The sequence below is a fragment of the Anser anser genome (genome assembly GCF_964211835.1).
Source record: "Anser anser genome assembly, chromosome: 18".
NCBI classification, from domain to species: domain Eukaryota; kingdom Metazoa; phylum Chordata; class Aves; order Anseriformes; family Anatidae; genus Anser; species Anser anser.
In genome coordinates, this window is record NC_139739.1 from 5460942 (window position 1) to 5485743 (window position 24802).

The window sequence follows — 24802 nt, forward strand, 5'->3', positions numbered from 1 at the left end:
AGATAGTTAAGACAAATCTGAGGAAAGGCAGACACGTGCTTGCAAAACACCAGGATGTTTTTGCATCCACAAAGGATGGAGATAGTAGTCATCCATTCAGCTAATTGCACATTTGATTATTAGCTTCAGGTAAACCCCGAAACTAATAATAATATTAATATGTTTACATAAGTTCAGGCAATCCCTCAATCACCACCCTGACAGTGAATGTCAACCATAAAGACATCACAGCTAACTAATCCCCTTTGTATTCTTCATATTGTCAACGTGAATGCAGGAATTAAGTAGCAGACAGGCTCTTTATCATGTGGTTACATTCTCTAGTGGACTGTGACCTTGCATCGTGACCAGCCCACACTGGTCTTGAATCAAAGACAAAGCAGCAGTGCTACCAGCTACCCAAATTTTAAAATGTACCTAATAAGAATTCCTATTTATACTTCTTGCCTGGAAAAGCTCTCAGTGTTTCTGAGTAACAAGTGGTAACTTATGCTGTAATGATTACTGTAATTTCCAAAGAATCATGCAACAAGGCAGTCTTCATGGATCCCTTATTTGACACAGAAGATAGAGCCTGCTTCCCCACTCCTACACCCTCTAAAATGTAGTTACGTCTAAATTCTTATGTAACACCTTTTCTATGCATTCCTATGCACAATTTTGTGTGAAAATATCATAAAACATGATTCATAAACTTATACAAAGAGGATGGATTTCAAATTGAAAAATTTAGACCCCCCCCTCAAAAAAAAAAGATGCAAATTGAACCCATACAGAATACTCAAACAGCTTTGTAGAACATTAAAAATGCACACCCGAGATGACACTCTAGGCTTGAAAACATTTTCAGAAGATGGAGTGGGGCGGTAGAGGTGGAAGTACTGCTTGTTGCTGCAGATTGCCATGCAGGCGGGGGAATGAATCACATTACACACTCCTTTCGTGTAAGCAAAAATATTCAGTGATCACACAGAGAGCTCTACCTATGGAATATTACACCTCAGTTTTCTGTCCTGTTGGTGATTTTACACACATGTGTGTTTGTGTGTGTAGTGGAATCAATGATGTCCACAAAGACACGCCATCCTATTATCCCAACGAAGTCTGATATCTCCTATCTGTATGTAAGTTGACAGAAACTCCTCCAAAAGAGCTATAAGACACCTGCAGTTCCATAAAACTCGACATAAACTCCTCAGAGGAAAAGCTTTTCATGAGTTAAAAGGAAAAGCCACCTTCGGTGGATGTTCACTCCCAAGGGACTAGCTGGCACATGAAGAAAAGATCTCCATTTAACTCCTGCTCTGTCGCATGTTGTGTGTGACCCTGGCCAAGGTATTAAAGCTAATCCAGTTACAGTGGGCCACAAAACAATGCACCACTGACTTCTGCATCCTCTCAGTGATTAGCTCAGTGCAGCTCTCCACTCAGTGGTTCGACTTAAATGCAACTCACTCCAAACCTAGCTATGTAAACCCCATTGCACATAAACCCTAGTAGGTGATGCTGTTCATTATGGTCAGAACTGTCTTTAACATTTAGCCCATGTCCTCTCTGTGCCTCTATCAAACTGGGGCAGCAGCCTTATCTTACCCCATAAAGGCAGATTAAAGGCTGAGAGGTGACCAAGGCAAAGTAATTAAAGGATGTTATATCTGCATCATCGGTTCATATAAACCACACATACATCTGTGATATTGCAATTCTAGCTTGTTCACATAATCAGTAAATCTATGGAATTGATGCCATAAAATAAATCAAATGCCCAGTGAACTTCTTCCTTGTACTCACCATCGGAATTTTCTCAGGACCAACCTAATGATTTGTGTGGATGATGGGTTGTATTACATAACTCTGTTAAGCTTCTGATCCGTGCATTGCTGGATGTTAACTTTCTTTCATCCCCCAAAGTGGGAATCCCTGTGCCTCAGCAGTAACAGGCATATTTTCAGCCTCTTTTCATACTTTAAAAGACATCCACTTTCCAACTCTCTGAGTAATTAGTATTACTTCTTACAAGATTTCCTCCAAGGAAAAGAAAATCAACGGCACCATTAGAAACACTTTCACAAGATGTATTTTTGCATTTAATATTAGATTTTTTAATACACAGAAGATTACTCAGTTGCTGTTTCTTTTCTAATAGGTAGCAAACTGTTTCTGTCCCATTGGAATTGATATTTTGAGCCCTGGGGCTGCTAAAGGTTTAAGGACTACAGTGATAAGTACCAAAAACACAGAGCAAGCATGATAATGATGAATCCCTAAGATTCTTAAGGGAAATCATTCCTCCTTGGGTTTAAAATGACATTTATCATACTGGATAACAACAACATAAAATAAAGATGCTAAATATGCATGAGGTTTATTCAGACTGTTGGGAATGTCTTTTAGGTACTCCAACACTGTACAGAAAGGAGGATATCTCCTCTACAAGGGAGGTGGCAGAAATACCCATAAAGCACCAGAAAGAGAGAGAAGAGGGGACTAGGAACAAACGTATCTGTGAACAAGCCATATCGTCTGTCAGCAAGTTACTTGGGCTTCACTTCCCTCAAACTATCTGCTTCTCATATCCGCACGCCAAGAACTCTTAATGAGAGAGCATTAAACACCTAACATTACTTGTTTGCAGATTTTATAGACAGTTCATTTAATCTGAACAACTGCAGCAACTTCAGAAGACTTCCTGTAGACAAATCCTGGCATTTTAGCAAAGTCATGCTGATCGCCGTCCCAGTGAACCTCATTTTATGGAAGGTACTACATATCAGAGAAAACAGCCTAATTACCAGTGCATCACAGAGAACTTTGTGTCTTGACAACTTCTTAAAATCCCCCAAATATAAGTCTGCTTTCCCCATGTATGCATTATAATATAGTCTTCAGTTATATAGGTATAGGGATCATCAGAGTTTCTCCCAGGACCTCCCAGGTTCATTTAACCAACCTTCATCTTTCGAGCTACCAAAACTGGTAACTGGTGATGAAGATATCACACCTTTTCTCAAACTCCTAGATAAGCTCATGAACACGGGAATATTGAGTACTCATTGCAAGTATAGTTTTGGTGTCATTTGTTAACTATGGAACATGCAGCAGTATTTGGATCCTTTCCATTATTGCTTTTCTCTCTATATATATACAGTAATAAAATGTAATAAAAAAATACAAAGGGGATAAACCCTCCTGCCTTCAGATGAGCTATGACAGGAAATTAAATTCATCCCTCCTTACAAGCACTCTTCCTGCAGCCAAAATTCCTTCTGTTCAGAGCTCTACCCTGCGATCACGGCTGATATGAGTTGGGAGAGCTAGTCCAACTCAAACTGAGCATCACTTTCATGGGTTTTCTTCTCCTGTGACAGTGTAGAAGATTTAGAATTTCTTCCCAGGGTTTCTGGATACAAATAACTGGACAGCATAGAGTGGACAGGAGAGTTGGATGAGGTATTTATACTGAGTATGGTGGACAGTCAGTGAATGGCCACTGGCCTGTGACCAGTTAGACCATTAAGAGGCCAGTCTTCAAGTCTCTGTAATTATTCACTGGACTTATTTTCCATCTGGGATAGATTATCACAAAAGAAGAGCCAAATATAGTAATGTGCTAGAAAATGACCATAGATTCTAATACAAATTGGAGCTAGTGCAAAGCCTTCTCAAATTAACATGATGTCTTTGATCAGTTGACTATATTTTTTTCATGATTTGTATCATTATTCCCACACACGCAATGACTGCTGACAGTTTGTAACACCAGCCCTCCCCAGTATGTGTAGTGAGCTAGCATAACAGCGACACTGATCCCGACTCTCTGCTTCCAAATTTGAGCCCTACGAAATCTGCTAAGTCTGGGCTGCCACTGAAAAAGGTGGCCGTCTGTCCCTGATCTCCTTTGACCCTAATACAGCCTCTAGAAACTGAGGACATGATGGCTATGTACTAAAGTTTCGGTTATCCTTTTCAGTTATTCATAACACAGGCAGGAGGGGTAGATCATGAGAAAATAGTCAACATATCAACATATTCTGGAAACATGAAGAACTATTTAACAGCTATTCTTCACACCACACTGAAAATATAAAAGCATATATACATATGCAAATATAAAGCAGCAAACAGCTGTACTGTAGTAAATCCCGCCTGTGCCCTAAAACATTTCGGCATAGTTTTATTCTTTGCACTTCACCACAAAGTAGAATAAAAGCCCTTATAATATCTCTCTGCTAATCAAGTACCCTTCTAAAGAGGAGATGTCTGACTTACTCCCATTCATCACAAAAAATGTTGTATATGATGGAGAGATCCATAGAGGTATAAAAAGGTACAGACACTGCAGAGTCTACTTTCCTGACTCTTCAGACAGTAGCTGTGAACTGTTAAGTCATGTCAAGTTAGATTTCATGGGTACTTCACCTCTATCACTTTCCTTACGATGATATGCATATAGCAATGATGTAGCTCTGTATATCAACAGTTGTAACCAGTTCAGGGATGTTAAATGGTATATAACTGTACATTAATATTTCAGAAGGATAATACCTGAATGAGGGAATTTTATGTTTTCAAACTACTTCAAGAGACAACGTAGGCAATTCAATGGTAATTGTCACTTTTTCCCATTTCCAATAAAATTACGCTCACAAACAAAGGAACACAGGAATTAACTTCTTTTCTAAGGAGAACCCTAAAATTCAGCTGAAATTAAAGGTAATCATCTTCTTCACAATGACAGCTGAGTTGCTGTCTTCATCTTTTCATTCTTCATTCTTCATCTAAATGTCAGAGGTATAGAAACAGAGTCCACCTCTAAGATGACAAGAGACTATCTACATGCTTTTGAACTGCTTTCTCGCAACCTTTTTGTTTTTAAATGAATGAGTCTCTTTCAAAGAAATAGGTGAAAAAATCCCCTAGTAATGTCTTTATCTAATAGCTGTTGATTAATATTTTCTCTCATTTCTTTTGATTTGCTTCAAGATGATAACTTGATAACCTTTTTAATCTGCATTGAGTAGGATGATTTCAAGAGAGAATCCGCATTTCTTGATAAATAAATAAAACAGCTTTCCTTTTAAAAATGAAGAAGTGGGTCAGCATGTAAAAGACAGATGCATTGAGGCTTGGTTCACACAAATCTATTTTGCCTCAACATCTCAAAGAGTTCTCTCTCAGAGCACACATTTAAGTTTTAAAATGAGAAACGAGGAATAGAAGTTTTTTGACTAATTGCTTTCAAATATGTGAAATATAAATATGACTTCTAAGATATTTAGTGCTTTCACATCATCACAACACACAAATTCTTAGAAATACGAAACAGTATGAAACTCCAAAGCTACGCACGACAAATGCCTTTATAGCTAATCATTATCTAGATGCTAGATGACTGGGAAGTATAAATGGAGTTAAACTCCATTATTTCAGAATCAAATTAATGTATTATATCTGCCTGACTTTGTTGATGTTGAGTGAATAGCCAGTTTTTAGAGCAAAATCATTACTTGGAAAGTAACTTTGAAACATATATGATATCATTTGCTCCCCTACAATAATAATAATAAACAAACAAAAAAAAAAAGAGATTTTTTTCTGCTCCCAATTATAAGCAAGAATTCTCACATCGCTTTGTATTTTGAAGTGTCCCACTCTGTGTCGTGCTTTTTCAATACCATAGTTGTATATATCCCATCTGAAAGCGTTTGATTTCTACAGTCCTTTTCTTCCTCCAGTTTCATCATGATGAACAATGAGTTTCTCATTATGAGTTTATGTGATTCACACCACAATGGGGCAAAATACACCAACTTAGTTTTGCTTCAGCATGTATTGTTTCTGTAACTCCAGAGTAGACATTTTTCTCTCCACAAAATACTATATCTCTAGTCGATAAAGTTGTGTGAACACGCGAATAACAAGGTAAAAAATATTAATGGTGCTCACAAACATACAACTATGTGTATGAAGCATTTTTATGAGCACAAGCAAAACACACAATATAATTATTAAGGCTATCAGGCTGTTATATATGTCACATTTGTTGCTTTTGTTGCAACAAACAGAAGCATTCAGAAGCATTTTAGAATTACAGCATGCTCGAGAGTCTGTCAAACATGATGCAACAAGTAAGAGAATGAGGCAATAGCTCACTGCTGTTACAACACAAAAACTAGATGTTAAATTACATAATATGAGATCTCATAATAGATTTGAAAATGAGAAATATAGGGCACTAAGGTAAATGGTATAAACATCATTTAAAAAAAAAAAAAAAAGTATTGTCCAGGAAAATCAAAGGGAATGATGCTGTATGTTTTCCTGTCACTGTTTTATCTAATATCAAGTTAATTGCTTTTATGATAGAAGTGTTAAAAAAAATTAAGCACTAACATACCATAACATGATAAAATCTTATGACACGAGAACAAATGAGGGATATAGCCCAGAAAATAGTATTGTTGTTTCCTACTGTGTCAATATTATTACAGATTGAATCGGTCACCCTGTAGTTCACAATCAAAATAGGGAGCCCCGCTCCCCCCCCCCATAGCAGGACCAGGATCTGATTTCAGGCAGTAAAAGCCAATAAATGGTTTAATGCTACAGAGCTGTAACCCAAGAGCACAAACAAGAAAGTTTCAGAAGAAATGCTATCTTTGTAACATTTCCAACAATGAGCATGGGGAAAGAAAATTGGTAAGCAAAGCTTATCTGTGATACAGTTCAACTACAATTGGAGATAAGACAGTAAAAAGTCATATCCAGACATTAAGGTTCTACCTGGTGACGGCCAAGTTTTGCCTGTTTTGTACTAACTTGGATGAATGGTCTCATTTGTCCACAAGCATAGAGAACGATAATGTATTCTCAATGGAATAACAAACATTTGTACTCCAAAATCTACACATTAATAAAACATGCTAAGATTATCATGATATCCATTAATAACATATCTAGATATGATACTAATCATCATATCATATCAAGAGCATCTTGCTTAACGTCTCCACAGCTATGGATATAGGAAAGTGCTATTGATCATGTTTTACAGGTAAGGAACTGAGGTCCCTGAAAATCTCTTAGACACTTTTTTCTGAAGTTATTAAAATTTTGGTTTAGGCACATTGAAATATCCAGTAAAACTACATCTTTAGTCACCTCAATAATTTTCCAATCCACACCTACCCACCCCGCACCCCCCCAGCTTGCTTCCAGTCAAACAGGAAACACAGAAGAATACGTGGGAACCCTGATCTTCCTCTTTTAGTGATTCTTTTTCTCATCAATCCTCACTAGCACAGCAGAGATGCCCAACTTCAGAAACACTGAGAAACTGCACTAATCCAGGAAAACATTCTTAAAATGCAGTACTGTCTTAATCTTATCTTTTCATTCTACTCACCCCATTATATGAGGTATCAAGGAAAATTAACATCAGCCAACATCAAAAAGAAAAAAGTAAAGGATGACATATTGACTCATATCTCCCTGATTCGATCATTTAATTTTTTTTCCCAAGTCGCATTTCTGAGCCACTGGTTAATCCACATCACATGATTTTCTATTTGTTTTTTTCTGGTTGTCTACATGGAAATAGAGGGATGGAAGAGAGTTCTCAAAGAACAGAAGAGATTAAGATCATCTAATAATCTCATGGGTCAGGATTTAGTGTTACAAAATTATTATCACCTTAGAATGAAATCAGAAGAATTGGAGAGAAGTTTATAATTGCTTCACCGTTAATCTGGAACATTGTCACAAGCCCATAGCAAGCAAGGCAGTGAGAACTCCAAATCATATTTGACAGATGGGCTTAATTAGTTATTCTCCTACAGACTCATAATATTTGCTGTTAATATTCATACTAAAACACCCTGCTGGCTGTGATAATATTTATATGTTAATCCTGTTATGATAAGCTTTCGCTGCCAAAACCTCTCCAAATAAAATGAATGATATATTTCAAACTTAGATAAAGAAATGCTCAGGCATCCTGGTTAAGTTTGTCACTTGCACAAGTGCCTCCTTAATCTATGAAATTACACCTGTCACAGTAAGTTAGCTTTATTAACACTATTTCCTGATCCATGTAAAACTATCAGAAACACAAAAGCATTGAATCTCTAGTTAATTAACATTGCCACCTTTGCATTCATGCGATCAGATCTCTGAGTTTTAAGAGTAATTAACCAATATGCAAATAGAGTTTGTAGAATTTATAAAGGAACTACAGAGGTAAACAATTTGATAAAAGAGATCAATATTTAACTGTTATCCATTGTGTAAATCTAGTGACATCAAACATGTCAAGATAAAGAAAAATTGTTTCCCATGAAGTATTGAGCACATTCTCTTTCCCCATATAATGCTTGATCTTCCTTCTTAAAATGAATAGCAAAGCATGACTAATTTTAATGAGGAAAACAACATACTGAATTGAAATATTTTACATGTGTTTATAAACAATGAGGAAGAAGTTTTCAAAAGTTTTAAAAAATCACAAAATCTCAACTGGAGAACTCACATGGAATAAGTCAAAACAAAAGTTGTACCTGTTATACATATGTCTGTGATCTTGTCTTCTCTTGATTTTCTTCCCAATAAAATCTAAAATGTATACTAGATCACATTTCTTTTAATAAACGTGAAGCCATGCTTATATTCAGCATGTGAAAGCACACAGCAAACACTACCACCACGAGAAAGCTGACATAATACTGTTTGTGAAGAAGGGGTCATTTTGAAGGTTTGCTACTGAATGATGAGTACTAAAGAGAAATAAGATGCCAAGCTTCAATCAACTATGATGTTGCATTATATTTTCCTGATGAATAGGAGAAATCAGGCGAGTGCACTCTATGGAGCCAACAAGATAAAGTGTGATGGAAAATGCACCTTTGAAATAAACTTTGATTCTGATCCAATATCCATTTCAGTCAATGAAAATATTCACATTGTCTTTGAATAGCTTTGAACTGGGGTTTTAAAGAATCTGACAGGTTTTGCTAGACAACAGGGAGCTGTGACCCTGGCATATATATACACATTGCTTTTTTGACAAACAAAATTTAATCAGGTACAAGACAACAGATGATATAAGTAACAATATCATATCAGAGAAATTGTGTAGAAACTGAGTTTTAGTAAGGAGAAAGGGATTTATATTATGATTATGAAGGGAATTCTTTTCCTTCCTCTCTTTTTTCATATACCCAGATTCCAAAGACATGAGGCTTCCTAGTTATTAGACTTGGTAGGTATTTATTGAAAATTTCAAAAGTCCATAATAAATCCCTATACCTGTAAGATTTTGTAAGATTTCAGAAGTAAATCACAGCAAAATCGGAATTCCCATGTTGTATGGCAAGTTCTCTAACAGCAATACCAAACACAATACGCTTGTAGTTTGTCAGATCTTTATAAATATGCATTTGACATACATTTCCAGAAGCAATGGACAAGAAGGAGAAACTGATATAAAAATTATTCAATAAAGCATTCAGTTGTGATTAGAAGAGGAACATCCACCTGCCAGATGATGGCTGTTTGAAAGAGGTCAACATCCTATCTAAGTGGTTGCACAATGGGAATGTAAAATGGAAAACCTATTCTCTTCTGCAGATTAAAAATTCATATAAATCTCATGAACAAAAATGTGGGGTTTATGCTATGAATATGTTTTAGTTTCCCCTGGAAATTTCGGCCAAAAAAATAATAATAATAAAAATCCCAAACAGCCCTATAATTACCCATGGTACAATGTCTGGCAGCAAATAATTTGAAGAGATTAAACTAGTCACAACCAAATGCTAAAATATGAAACATATTTTTCCAAATAGTATATGAAAACAATATTTCCTGCTAGCTTTAACTTCCTTTGAGTATTAAGATTGAGTAACATTTTTGTTCAAAGTGCATGTAGTAGAATTTGCAATGTACTACAAAACAAAGACAGCCGCAGTTTTTCCAAAAGCATTTTCATCACACACTATAATAAAATTTACAATCACGGCAAAAATGCTTTGAAAAGGAAAAACAACCATCAGTTATTAAAAGACAGACTACTGGAAATGACCTACCTGTTTTCAGAGGCAGCAGATTTCCTCTGGCAAACAATAACAGCTGGTGCATATTTCCCCGTATAATCCACACTCTCTCTGATATCCCACAAGTATGGGCTGCTGGCTCTTACGCTGAAGATGTTCACACCTTTCTTCACCTTCGCCCTAGGAGGCACAACGGGATATTTCATCTTTTAGATACAAAATGTCAGCTCAATCTGTTACTTCTTTCTTCATCATCTTCTCATTACTGTCCCACAGAAAATGCTATTTCTCATTAGAGTTCAACAGGATTATAAGGAATAGAGAAGACAAAATTAATTAAGAGTTCCATATTTAAAAAGAAATGATACACAGAAAAAAAAATATCTTACTGAACTAATGGTAATTCCTGCTTTAGCCATGTCTAAATTACGGGGTGGATGTATTCTGGAGCTCACCCCTCACTCTACTCTTCCACCATCCAGTCTATAGGCACCACTGAGCGTGTTAATGCTTTCTTTTGACTAGAAGTTAGTTTATTGGAGAGGAACATACCACTTCTGTCTAAAAATGAAATCGGGTTGTTGCTAGAGTTAATACCAGTGAGGATATAGAGTGAGGAACTGAGAACCAGGTCCCAGGTTACAAGCAAAATCTACTCCACGCTTTCCCCCAGCAGCACTCTAGATGACTCAAAGATGACGTTTCATATCTTTGCTTCAAAATTCATCGTCTTTCCGATTCCACAAAATTTCTTCATTTTCTTTCAGTACTGTTGGGTTTAACTGTTCTATCAGCTCTGATCCTAAAAACACTTATAAATATTTTTATTTTTCCAAAGTGAGTGGTTTCTTTGGAAGTCTATTTCCATGCATGACAAAATGTTACAGTCTTGAAGATTTGACTGGCTCCTACTGAAAAGTATTTTTCTGAGTCTCATGCATTAGCTCAATACTTCTGGTTTTGAATAATCAGTGCAGAAGAAGAACTATAACCATATTTTGAAATATCTGTTTTATTTCCTCCTAGCCGATGTTACAATCCCTAATTCTTTTTCTCCTTTTCTTTAACTAAATATCTTAAGGCACTACCGAATTATTCCAGGACTGTATAATGTCAGCCAATTTTCTGAATTAGGAGTTTCTGGTGTTGTTAACTTTTGGTTTGCAAATGTGTTTACAAAAACAAAAAGTCCACTGTGGTCAAAGAGCTTCATATATGAGCTGTCAGGAAATGACAGTTTAATTATATTTGCTTAAAGTCTCATACACAAAATCCATTCAGTGTTGTGGCAAGTTCTCAGTTCAGGGGGAGGGAGGACAACAAAAAGGTATGTGAGTTTTGTATAAACAGCTGCTGCCATGCAGAGATGCTAATATCAGTAAAACAAGCACTATCATCTCTGCCTCCACATGAGATTACCTGTGAAATCTTTGAAGGACAACATCCACAGACGTTTTCAAGATAAAAAGCCGAAGTATTCCTTCAACTGTCTTGGACAAAAAGGGTTATATCTCATTTCTTTTACCACTAATTCAACAGCAGTGGCTGTAATTTCCTTAGCACACCTGGAAGAATTACTATGTGAAGGCCTGCCAATTCGTGCTCAGGCTGTTTCTATGCTAATTTTACAAAATGTATTTTAAGCAGGTGCAGTTACTGTTCCTAGACCATGAACGTCCCTCAGGATGAGAAACTAGTGGTCAAAGCAGAGTAGAAATTAAACTGCATTCCTGGCATCTTACAGAGAGGGAGATGGGAAAAGGCCAGACAATCTGCATGAAACTTATATCAGCATGGGGCTCTGTCCGGTCCTAGAGACCAGTATCTGGTCCCACCTTTCTGTTCCACCTCTAGAAAGGAAAACTGCTGGGTGTGAACTAAGATTCATGAGAGAAAAATGGTTCCCACTTCACAGGAAAATGAGGGTGGCTCAAATCCTTCCAAGTTAGGCTGGCTGTGATTAAGAAACTCAAACTTCTTGCTCTTCAGTGTGGTCATTGTCTCCGTTAGCTGATTATGGCTGATGAGGAGATTCTAGTGTGGGATTTGGGCCGCTGAGCTGAGCATATGTATTTGAAAGGGCAACTGTCCCGATGTCTTTGCTCTGACACAAGGCAATAACTGTATCACTCACAGTCACAACTGCAGTGATGAGAGCCATTGACTGGTCTCATTTCACAAAGGCACATGTGCCTTGAGCTCGTGCTGACAGTTTGGCCCTTTGGGTTTGTTGTGTAGGTGTTGACCATGAATGCAGCAGACAGCACATTTGATGAATAATCAATATGCTGTCCCCATGGTCTGCACATGAGCATACCTAGGATTTCTACATGGCATGAAGCCTGCTTGGGACACTCGTAGGAAAACTGATCCTGCAGGGAGAATTCTGGAAGTCCTGGGCAAAGATTTTAAGCACTTGAATTTTCGTGGACAAGATTGGTGGGCAGAAAAGAGTGATGTGTCCAGGAAATCCAAACAGACTTACATAATAAAATAAATAAATAAATAAATCCATGACTGTATGTTAGGAGCAATTACTAGGTTACAATTACCACTTAAAAACACACAAGAGGTTATACTGACTACACAACAGGTATGCTTTTAACATATTTTATTAGCAAAAATGGTAGGAAATCAAGAAAAAAGCAGCCTTAGAGGTTAGCATACCCTACCTTGCCCTGATGTCATATATGCAATAACTTTACTGTAATTGAGAAAGATGTGCAGAGTCTCAGTGCTGCTAAGTTCAGCTACACACTGAAAACTGATGAATTTTCTTGTTTATCATTTAAAAATCATTATAAAACAGACTGAAATTAGTATACAAACAGACACAATAAATCATACAATCCTCTTACATTCTGTCTGGATTCCTTTAAATGCCAGAGAGATGATGTAAACTAGCAGCAGAATGGACACAAAAACAGAAAGAAAAGCTGAGTCTGTTTATTCTTGACATTCACATTATCCAGTGACTGCCATCCAGCACTGATTTCTAATGTTTCAAAACAAATGCAGATCCTTGTGTATACTCTTTAGGGTAATTGCAGCCTATGGATCAGCATTTCTTAGAAGAGCTTTTGATAAGGTCTAATTTAGTCATTCAATAAAACTCAAACCTCTAATTTTATTGAAAACAATAACACAAGATTGTTGTTTTCTACAGAATTAGAGGTTAGTAACTTTTTTTAGAAGAATCAGTTAAAAATATTTCTAAATTTAGGGTTAAAGCAGCAATTCCATGATCCCGGGAAATACATTTTCCTCTAGTTTGTCTTGATGCTGTGGTTGCTACTTGTGGGGGATTGCAGATTTTATTCACCCAATTTACAATGGCAGTAGCACTTTGCAATTACCAAAGAATGACCTGGATGAAACAGGGTTAACAATAACTGAAGGTATGTTATTTGTTAACGGATAAAACTGAAGATACCTGAGATGAAAACACTATGACTGCTGTCAGGGCTCAATTACTTTCTTGCAAATCTGCTTTATTGAATTGCTGGGCTGTCACAGGGCAAGCTGGGTCTTCGACCTTTCAGCTGCTCTTGAGAGTGCTCATGAGACAGCCTCTTGGTTCAGCCACAGTTCAGCCTAGCAACATTTCTCAACAGCTATATGCATAAAAGGCTGATGACAAAGGTTTTTCATGTATATGCTAGCGGTTAGCAGTTAAGTACAACACATTGTAAGTTTGTTTAAAATACAATGGCTGGGCAGCAGAAAGGAAAGTTGTTTGAGCATTTTGTACCCATCACTTTACTTCAGGCCAGATTCCACTTGCATAAGGAGGAGGAAAGAAAAGACCTATTAAACATTCCAACTGTCTTTATTTTTTTATTTTTTTTTTTTTTTCAAACAGTCAGTCTATCCAACTAAACATTTTCATAGCTGTTTCCACTGGTTATTTACCTCTGGAGCACTGTTCTGAGCCTTGTAAGTAGCTCACTCCTTACCCTAAATCAATCATGGCAAACAAAGCCCTAGGGAGTCCAAAATCCCTGAAATCCCCGTCAGTGCTGACAGGGTACAAAGCAGGGGAAGGCAGAAAGAAAAAAACACAGAAGGAACTCCCAGAATCAATACATCACACCTGAAATCAAGCAAATACATTTCCTAAGTACGTAAAGATAGTGATTCCCAATTCTATCTCACGATCCAAAACCCACTGTGTTTACTCTAGTGATAAAAGAGGCTTCACCTCGGCCAATTAAAATGCAGGCAGTGTCCTTTTTCATTTATCAAAGTGTCTGTTTCAGCTTCTCCCACTTTTTGTAGTTTACAACCGGTTAGCGCTTAGCTTTCAGCCCATGTCATTACTGCGGGCTGGTAATGGCTGTGAAATTGTTACTTAAGTGTTGTATAAAGCGGAACAGCTGGCTGGTGAAAAATAACCGTGCTACAGCACGTGTGCTGCTAAGTGCCGCGGTACACTGTCAACAAACTGTCTGGTTTGAAACAGCACAGAGAAGGGCAAGGGAGAGCCAGAAGGCCCAAATTCACCTTCCAGTTGTAAGAGAGCAGACGAGGAGCATAGAGAGCTGCAGAGAGCCTGCCACGGGCAGGACTCCCCTCGCCACATTTCGCTCCTGACAGTGTCCTGCATGCGGCGTACAAATATCACACATCCCTCCTCTCCAAAGCAACGCACAAGTAAACAAAGAGGCTAACCCCTAAGCAGCTCTGAATAAAGACATTTTAGACCCATGACACTGAATCTAGTTTTCTATTACTGTGAGCACTCAGAGCAAAGATCTCTGCAAAATTTTCATGCTCCTTCTGAGAAAATGAGCTACTTTCAACATTAAAGCAAAGAAGAAAAAAAAATAAAAAGAGAGAGGCTGTTAACACTGGTCCTACCCCTGGTTATCATCTTGTTACCAGTGGCGACAGGAAGGCAGCAGATAAATTGTTTGCAGAGGGGTACATTTTCAAGAGCTTCTAGGCACCTAACAGACATTGCTGTCATTTAGCGGGCTTTGAATTTCCCTCAGCGCCGTATCTCCCCCAAAGCACTTCAAAAATAACTCAAGGGAGTTTCTATTTCTCTTTATCTTTAGTGCTTTTTCCTGACCAGAGCCCAGTCTCAACCCAGCAATGGAGAGAGAACAAGACAGAGTTTAGCCTTGCAGGATGGCAGTCTGCTATTCTCTGCCTTTGTACTGAGAGAGCAGCAATAGTTGTGGACGAGTCCTTCCCCCTACAAGTTCATTTGACTTCAAAGATGAGAGACGTCAATGGAAACAGACCTGATCATAGCAATAAATCTGGTCTATTTCCATTTGCATGTCTCTTGTCTTTGGTGTCAAATGGACTGACTGGTACAGAGAACTACCTCTTGGAAGTCTAATGCACTCAGCCAAGACCACAGAAAAACACTCTCTGCAAGAAACCAAGAAAGTATTCATGACCTTAATGCACAAATACACAATATATGTCATTGCCCAGAGCCCATTTGTGATGATGGCTATGCCACAGGTTGCTCTTCCTGCAGGCTCTTACCAGTGATGACATAGCTCGATCCAATAATAAATTTCAACTGCTGGAGATGGAAACAACTAGTCTGTATTCCCTGAAGCTCCACCAGAACTACCTTTGAAGAGGCTGAATGGCTGCTTTAGCTCTTCTCCACAGTAACCATGGGCTGACAGACCTCATAAGGGTCTTTCTGAAGACCAGAATTAAATGTCATAGCTTGAAAATCAGGTGATATGGGACTGGATGCTGCCTTGGGATCTAAAATCTAGACAGCAATTTCAGCATGGCTAAGCTGAGGAGTAATTCAGAAAATTCCCAGGTATTTGTCTCTTGCTGGAAAGTCAGTAAGACCAGAATGATCGCTCTCAAAAGCTAACACTGATCACATTAAATGCAGTCATCCTCTACAGTATGAGGTCATTCTGTACATTGTATAATACATTGCAGATGTACATTGCATAAATGAGACCATTTTGATACCAGAACACTTCAGTCTGACATTTGCATGCTGATATTTCATCTCCAGCAACAACCTCCTCCCTTCCCAAGGTCTTGATTCTGCTGAGCAATCCCAGGACGGCGTCTATCCTCTTTTCAAGTGTAGAAAAATAGATGGCTCACCGCCATCTTTTAGACTATTGCCTGTTATTCTGGCTTTGGTTGAGTCATATATTAAGAGACTTCACACTAACCATCTGAAGATTTGGCTGTTAAGTTTAGATCTGTTTTGGCATGGCATACAAAAGGTAGGATTTAGGTGCCAGGATTTAATGTATAGAGCGGCTTCTGTAAGGCTTTCTTTTGTTTGTTTTCCCCACTGAATACTTCATGTACAAACCAGTGTTGTCAGTTGTTTTCAGAGAAGATGCCTCAAAGTTTCTTCAGATTACACTAATAGTTTCACTGATTGAAAATCCACAGCAGAAGAGAATCGGGAGTCCCTGAGATACTGATGGAGTTAGAATAATTTATAGAGAGCGGTCTAGCACAACATAAGCTATTTAAAGCTGTATAATATACCCACAAACTCTTATTAAGGTCTGTGGTTTTCAGCCCTGTGAGACAGAAACCAGTTATCATTATGCATCACCATGAAAGCAGATTAAAATTAAATCAATCTGTTTATCTATGGGTTTGCAATGCAGCTTTTCCAAAGCATAACATGTTCCCCATCTAATTAACATTTCAGGAGGAAAACACATTCCACCCAGCCACTAAACCACCTTCATTCAAATGGAGATATTACAAAAGATACAGCCCAGGTGGATTTATAAAAAATTTTAATTAGAGAAAGCACATAAGACCTATTTGGGCTTCAGCAGTTGAATTTTGCATACCAGGAGTTAAATAAAATAGGTCTGTGTAGTATGTAGCACTTGGACTTGACAAAATTGCTTCTTGCAATTACAATTTATGCACATGCAGTTGTAGATACATGTATAGATACAAGCATAGCACACATTTAGATTTTATTCCTGTGGCTTTCAAAAAGAAAGTTCTTATTAAAATCATGTTATGTGAGATGCAAAATGCACAGGTGTCTGGAGAATTAAAAGGTAAGAACACATACAAATAAATTTAAAGCAGAAACAAACAAGCATTTGTAGCTCTGACCTCCATTCACTTATTAAACAGGTCACGAGAGGTCCCAATTCTCAGTGGGAACCAGAAATTCTCTGCCCTGCAGAACTGGATCTTTGTCTTGTAGAAAAACACTGAATTAGAGTTCAGGAAGCAAACCTTAGGAGTTATGTGAGAATAGCACTGAGCCTCCCTAGGGTTCCCAGCAGCTGTCACCTTGAGACTCCCAACGTGAAAAAAATGTTTTTTCATATACTCCATGTGTGTGTAGCAGTCCGGCTGGTGCACCCTTCTGCTGATTTCATCTTGTGGGCTGCTGCAGAGCAGTGAGAAAGAGGAAAATAGCAGTGTTGTAACCTGAAGTGGCACTATAGAAATGGATGCTACTAGCAGGCAAAATCTCAGTAATTGGATAGATAAGACACCACTATTACAACTGACAATGTTACTGTTAGAGCCGTTCTAAGGAGGTATGATTGTGCTGAGGGACAAGCTGATACTCCTGCCCATAGCCACGTATCAATACAAACTACGAAGTGGGCACAGACATGCCTAAGAAGAGACAGTCTCAAGGTTCAAGGTTAGAGGCCAAGGTGAAAAGGGAGTCCATGATCTTTGTTTACCCCAACCCACACACCAAATACAGTTTTGTAACATAACAGTGACTTACTGTCACCTCTCCAGGCTGTATGGCACTTTTTCCTACAGGAATGGATAATTGGGAAATAATGAGCAACAATACTAAACAAAATATTTATGTATTCAAGGGTGTGAAGGAAGGTGTTTGTTTACAGAAATGAAAGACAAAGATAAATAGTGCTGCCTGCTGATTTGAAGTGGTTGAGAGCCCTGTGGACTGCTTCTAACTACTGTTTCCAAAATAAATGCGAAAATATGAAGTAAGGTCTGAAATACAACTTTCTAAACTGCTTGAAAACGAAAATATTGCAACTCATTCCTTCCTTTCTGACCAAACATCAGCAAAACTGATAATGGCACAGCCTTGTCTTAGATTTTTAATCGGACTTAGCTTTAAGAAAGGATAGGAAAAACAAGCCAAAGAACTGTGGATTCTCTGCAAAGAAAACAGAGTGCCATTCACACCATTTCACAGGTGAAGAAAACAGCTACCAAAACAGAACAAGCATGTGAGTAAAGTTGGTTGTAAGCAACCCCCAGAGAACCATCCAGAGCATAAAATGACATAATGAGGGATTATGCCATAATCCATTGTAGGTTGAGTAAAACAGCATGGAACAACAAAACTATTGTACAGAGACATTTACACGTAGGTGTGTGTGTATGTACATGTACATATATTTTTATGCCGAGCAGGCAGCGACAAGAAAGGAATTTTGGATTTGCAACAAGCAAGGAATTGTGGATTCACTTAAATTGGCTGAGAGCATTAGGAGCACAGTGAATACAGAAGCAAAGGTTGACAGACCATGCAGTGTGAGTCTTCCAAAGCAGACAGTTGCAGAAATACTCTCTGTATCTACCAAAAATCAATGGGATTAAATTGTGACAAGGGATATTTACACATCAAGAAAACTTGCTATGACTAAGGAGGATGGAAAAGCACTGGAACAAATTGCCTGGAACTGTTGTGCAGTCCCAGGCATCTGAAGAAGCTGGACCAAAACCTGTGAGAGATGGCAGAAGAGGTGCATGTTGGGCCAGCAAATGGAATAAAATTCTTGATCTTGCAGCAAAGTGTATGAATCCTTAAGTGGCTCAGCAAAGTTCTAGGCTTGCTCTAAGAGGAAAAGCTGGGATTCAATCAGCAGCTGAATTTCCTGGCAGACTCAGAGTCCCAGCAAGCAAGGGAAAAGCTCGTCTCTCTGGAGGTACCTGGGCATGGCCTAGAGATCAAGAATCCCCCTAGAAACTCAGTATATAACCAGAGGGTACTTTGTTTGGGAATCTCCAGTCACAGTCCTGTCCTCTCCTGAAGAGAGATGCCCAGACGCTCTGCAAGCCTATTGCTGCTCCCAGCCAGGGCTTGCCTCCTGAAGGCCCATCTCAGATTCTGCCCTTTCAGTTCTTCACGTGAAACCCACGGCAGTCTTGGTGAAGGATTCAGTGCCTGGAGGCGATATAAAAACTTTCTTGAAAACTTTATTTCAAACCTTTTAAGCAGGACAGTTCTGAGCTATTTCCAAATCACACCCTAATGCAAAATGAAACAACAGTGTCACTGAGCAATGGCTGAGAAGATTACATCAATAGCGTTAACGAAGACCGAGCAGTGAAAATGAGTTAGCAGCGTTCCCTAGCAACTTCTCATGGCTGCAGATAAAATCATTCTCTGGACATCACAGATGTTGTGAACACAGTTCTCTGAAACAGGAATTCGCTCATCCATTGCCTACATGCGCCCCCCTCTAGGAGGTAACACAGGAGCAATTGACAGCAAGCTCTACCACTACATTAGCTTGTCCCAGAATTAATAATAATTTAAAAATAAATAAATAAAAGACCCACAGATCCATATGTGCTGTGTTTGTCCTTCACTCAATGACATACATGTCAGATGTTTGAGGAATAGCATCACAGATGCAGAAAAACAGCATATAACAATCTTAGCTGCAAAAATCCTGAGTCTGCAAACCCTTTTTCAAAAATGTGTTTCCTCACTCATGGGAGCAATTCTGCTGATTCCTGATGACATTACTGAAGGCTTACAGATTCGGGTCTACAGTAAAGAAAATGTAAACTGATGTATAAATAAAGGGTTCAAATCCTTTAATGGAGAAAAAGCCTGCATTGTTCCAAAGACTTGCTAGCGGCATAAAATAGATATTCACTAAGCAAATCAAATAGTGATTTTTGTTACATACATCAAATCTCAGGCTGTACACTATACATCTACACTGACATCTTTAACCACCTTTCTGTCATCTGCACGAGTGGCTACCAAAGCAACATTTGCTAAATAATTGCAAGGAGCTCCGCTGCAGGCAGACCCTAACAGCTCGATGAAGCCACTGATGCAGAAGGGAGTTCAATTAATACAATAATGTCCAAAATTATTCTGTCCTTAATGTAGGGTACACGCCACATTGTCTGTATCTAGCTGCAGCAGTTAACCCCGGTGCATGTCAGAGCACAGTTATAGTTATGATTTTAGTACTGGAAGAATCATAGAAAAGGGCTTGGCTGATCCAAGCAAGCAGAAGCAGAGATCACTCGGAATTACACAAAACCCTCCTTTGTCAATTGCTCTCCAAGACAGAGCTATTTTGCAGGAACACAAAAGCAGCTGGTAATCCTCTCCACATGTAAATCCTGAAAAACTAATAATTGCACCTCCGCCCAGCCTCAAATTTCATGCATTTCCTTGGACTGCTTTATTCTATTTGTGCGTTTTAATATAAGAAAAATGAGAAGGAGTTAGAGGCCTCTCGTCACTGCATACAATTATTCAGATGAACCTACTGGGGAATTGAAAGGGGAGTGGGTGGGACACCTTACTGTCCACACATCAGTGGTCAAACCTAAGTGTCATAAAACAAAACAGGAAAGCTTAAAACATGGACTGAGCGAGAATTATAGTGCACATACATTTTTTTTCTATTTGATGTTAAAAACTGGTGTCTAAAATTACAAAGTTTTTATGTGTCACAATTTTTGCAAGCAGGTTGCTTTTTGGAAAATAAAAGTTTGTAAAAGTTTCAGCAAGCTGACATATCAATCTTGCCTGTAAAAAATTCTCAGCCATTGCCACTTCTGCAGCAAAAGCCCAGTAGCAATCATCCAAACATGTTAACACCCTAAATCATGTGCCACTTTCTAAAAGCCTCTAGGCAGAAGTGACTCCTAGACAGTTGTTTCTGAAAGGGAAAAGGTTGTATTTCTGCTTACCAGCTGGTAGGACAAAATCTGCCCAGAAACAAGCTGTTTTTATCCGGCAACCAAAACATCAACACAATGGACAAAATGGCTAAATGACGAAGTGCTGAAGGTGACAGAATAGCATGAAGGCTATTCAGATAGCCTAGATGCAGAGAGAAAAATTGCAGAGAGAGCACCTAGGAAAATAACTTAAACCATAAGTTTATTGGAGATTGACTTTCTCTCACTCTTTAAACTACAAGAAATGTGAGCTCTAGTTTCAGGAATCCCCGTGCTCCTATTAGGCAGTAAGGATTTTACAACACAGCATAACACTACCGTTCAGCATGGGAAACCCATATGGTTGTAGTAAGAAGGAAATTAATAGTCTGCCTAGGGATTAAGGCATCTTTCAGATCCAGTAAAATCCCAGTGCCTGTTTGCTAAGCCTCGCCTCTGATCAATTAACTTCTGTGCTCCTGCCAAGTGGATTTGCAGGACTCAAACCTATTTTGGGGGGAGGGATTGACAGTGGTTTTGATAGACTTGTGGTCAAAATTTATGTTCAAAAAATGTTCTTGGGTTCAGACACGTGCCGTAGCCCTCTTCTGACTGCACTGGGGCATGCCTCCTATGCTCTATTCCTTACCCCTGATCAGACCTCAGAGAGCACGCGTGATCATCAGTTTAAAAACATTTAGTACCGGTGTAGAGCTGCTACCCAAACTCAAGCAGCTTGCCCCTCTGGTGTGGGGCTGCTGTCACCCCCAGGCAGGCTGAGACACGGCTGCTTGCCTGCAGCGGCAGTCCCTGCAGGCCTTCCTGCGGACTGAGAATAAACTCACCTCATTCCCTCAGCACATGTAATGCACTGCCTTTAGTACCAGGGCTTGTAGGGGGGCCTTGGAGAGCTGCCTGTAGTGCACCTGTCTATAGGGAGCAACTCTCGCTCTGAAAAATCACACTATTTTACTCCCAAATACAAAGATAAATGACGAATCAATAAACATTGGTAATGAAATACTTGGTCTACAGCTCATCCAACCGCATTGAAATTAGCAGCTCATGAGCCATTTTGCACAGATTCTTTATAAAATGGTTTTCTTTGAAGACCTATTTCAAGTCCACAATAAAGGTAGCTCTGTGTGCGCCTCGCTCTACTGCGTATTCCTTTGAACAACTGCCTTTGCAACTCGAGGCAGTTTGTAGAGAGACTAATTAAACAATGGCCCCTGCCATCATGGGTCCTACTGTGAGAAAACTGATGATGACATGACACACGTGCTACAAGCAAAGAGCACAATCGAACCGTGAAAACAACCATGCATGCCAAAGGGTTGTGGGGAGGGAGAGACAAGTGATTTCAGTATTTAAATGTATTCCTTATCAGCGTGCTGCAGTTGGGAGAGTAGAAAGAGCCACGAGACCGGGGTCTCCAAGGTGACTGCAGAGTCGCACGAGGTCAGCGTAGGGCTGGGGAAACAAAGACGTCATAGCACAGACTGTTATAAAAAGAAAAAGGCAAGTGTCAGTCTCCTCTTTGTGTCTTCAGAGATTCCCTTGGAACTGCCTTTTTCGGTCAAGAGATATGGAAAGACAAGTATGTTATAAGAAAATCCTTTTCCGGCTGGCTGAAGTGCTGGCTGCTGCTAACAGATTGATGAAAAATCTTTTTCCGTTGATGTATTGCTTTTGCTCACAAGATAGAAAATAAATGTATTAAAAAAAAACTAAAAAGATGCCAGGGGTAAATATTTAATCTAATATTAGTAATATTTAATAAGAAAAACCTGTCTTCTTATTTGGATTGTTGTTTACTAGGATTGGACAAAATGTATGGCAAAGCTTGTAATTCAGCTGTATCTCAATGACAAAAACCTCCCACTGTATTTTAGGAATCACTATTTGCCAACATTGCAAACATTATCAAGAAGCTGCTTGCTGCAACAGGGCTGCTTTGGAAAGGGACAGCATAAACCCACCCGTCATGGCACGTAAAATGTCCTATTCGATGCCCAGTCCATGGGGAGTCTGTGAGTGGCCCCCATCACAGAGTTTCTTTCCAGAGCACAAACCCTGGCACTTCATCATCATTGTTTGTTTGTTTGTTTTTTATTTCTTGCTCAAAGGCTGAAAACAAACATTGTTATCAGCGAAATTAACAGCTCTCATGGGCACACTGGGTCTCTCGTGCAAGATCTGGCACACAGCATGATTGCCTGCATAGAACAGAGCTGAGCAGGGCATCTCCACTGTAGGAGAGAATTGTGGGTACAAAGGGCAATAAATCAGCCCCAGGGTTTTGCTAAATAAAGAACTTTTTTGTCTTCTAAAAATATCTGCCTGGAAGTCAGGGAGTGACTGCTAGAGGAGATTTACTGAAATGGTACATGCTAAAAACAACAGCACAACCAAAACAATTCCATCTGACAAGGCCTCCTGAAGGCTAATTTGAAGACCTTCCCGCTAGGAGACTGTTCCTGACTGAGCTATCGCTATACGCATGCATGTACTGCAACAGTGTAGGATGGCACGCTAATTAACTTCCACTCCACCTGGCCAAAAAGCAAACCCACTCTGCAGGGAAGAAAAGCCATGAACATCATTTGAGCGTCAAATACTCGTGTGTTTAGCAAATCCTACTTGTATGAGGAGGTAGGCAATAGCTGTGGTATATACAGTTAGAATTAATTATCTGATGTCAAATGTTCATAAAGTTTGCCCTTCAAGCAGAAATTTGGTAACCGTGGCACTCAGTACGATGCTAAGTAAGTATCATATTCATTTATGCATTGACTGATCGGTGCCTGAGCACTGTCTTGAGATGTGCTCTGCTCCAACAGGGATCACTAAAACAGAAGCTAAATACTGCTGATTTTGGTGTTGCAGAAAAAGACTGAGAACTTATGAAAAAACAAAGATGGGTAAATGTAATGTCAGAGAAAACAAACATTCATAATAAATTCATTTAAAAACAAAATCCAAATTAAAATAAGGTTTTATGCCATTATTTTAAGAATTCATATTAATCTATCTCAAAGCCAAAAACAAGTTAAAATGTTACTTGCAATACATTCATTTACTAATACTACTGAGAATCTTAACTATTTATCGCACGGTATAATAAGATATTTTTAGTTTTGAACAATCAGACATGACCAAACAAGGGAGACTGGGGGGGGGGGGGGGGGGGAAGGCCAATAAGAATTCAAATTTTTTTGGATTTCATCTATGCTCAGACACTGAGGACATGCATTCCGTGTGGATTTGTAAAAGCTCTTCTCCACCACCTCTCCAAGTTGCTGTATCTATGCAAATTGCCAACTCTCATCTGATCTGACTGATTTGAATAAAATTGGGTACAAATTGTTTCAGAATTAATTCAAGCAAGATCAGAAACATTTCTCTTACCAATCCCATGTTCTGTAAAGACACTTTGAAAGCACAGAAGACAAGTCCCATTGGGATATCAAACACCCAAATGCTCAGAAATGACATTTCATCAAGCCAATCATAATGCAGAGAAAACTCATCAGCTTATAAGTGGTTATTTAAAAAGTATGTGGCTTTCCTTTTGACACTTACACCTTAGGTCTGCTCCTGGAACCACTTTACCCTGCAGTCATGCAAAATGGGGTTTGTTTGTTTGTGTTTTTAAATGGAAACATGGCAGAGAATTTCCCCTCTTTTGGAAAGGGAGGAAGACAGAAAATGAGCTCTACTACCTCAGTATTGCATGTTCCTATAACAATACTTTTACTTGCTTTTGGAGATAAATAGAGAAACTGGCATCACTTCCCCACAGTCTTTATTATGCCAAGTGACTATTAGAGTGACATAACACAGGGCACTGGAAA

General features: G+C 38.8%; 1 protein-coding gene across 13 annotated transcripts in view; it reads right to left on the reverse strand.

Moving 5' to 3' along the window:
• TMEM132D (transmembrane protein 132D) overlaps nucleotides 1-24802 on the reverse strand; it is a 288591-nt gene that overhangs the window by 137061 nt on the left and 126728 nt on the right. For all 13 annotated transcript variants that reach the window (XM_083803690.1, XM_083803691.1, XM_083803698.1 and 10 more), the window contains one exon: nucleotides 10083-10229. In XM_083803690.1, coding sequence (XP_083659816.1) covers nucleotides 10083-10229 — 147 coding nt within the window. The remainder of the gene's footprint in view (nucleotides 1-10082; nucleotides 10230-24802) is intronic.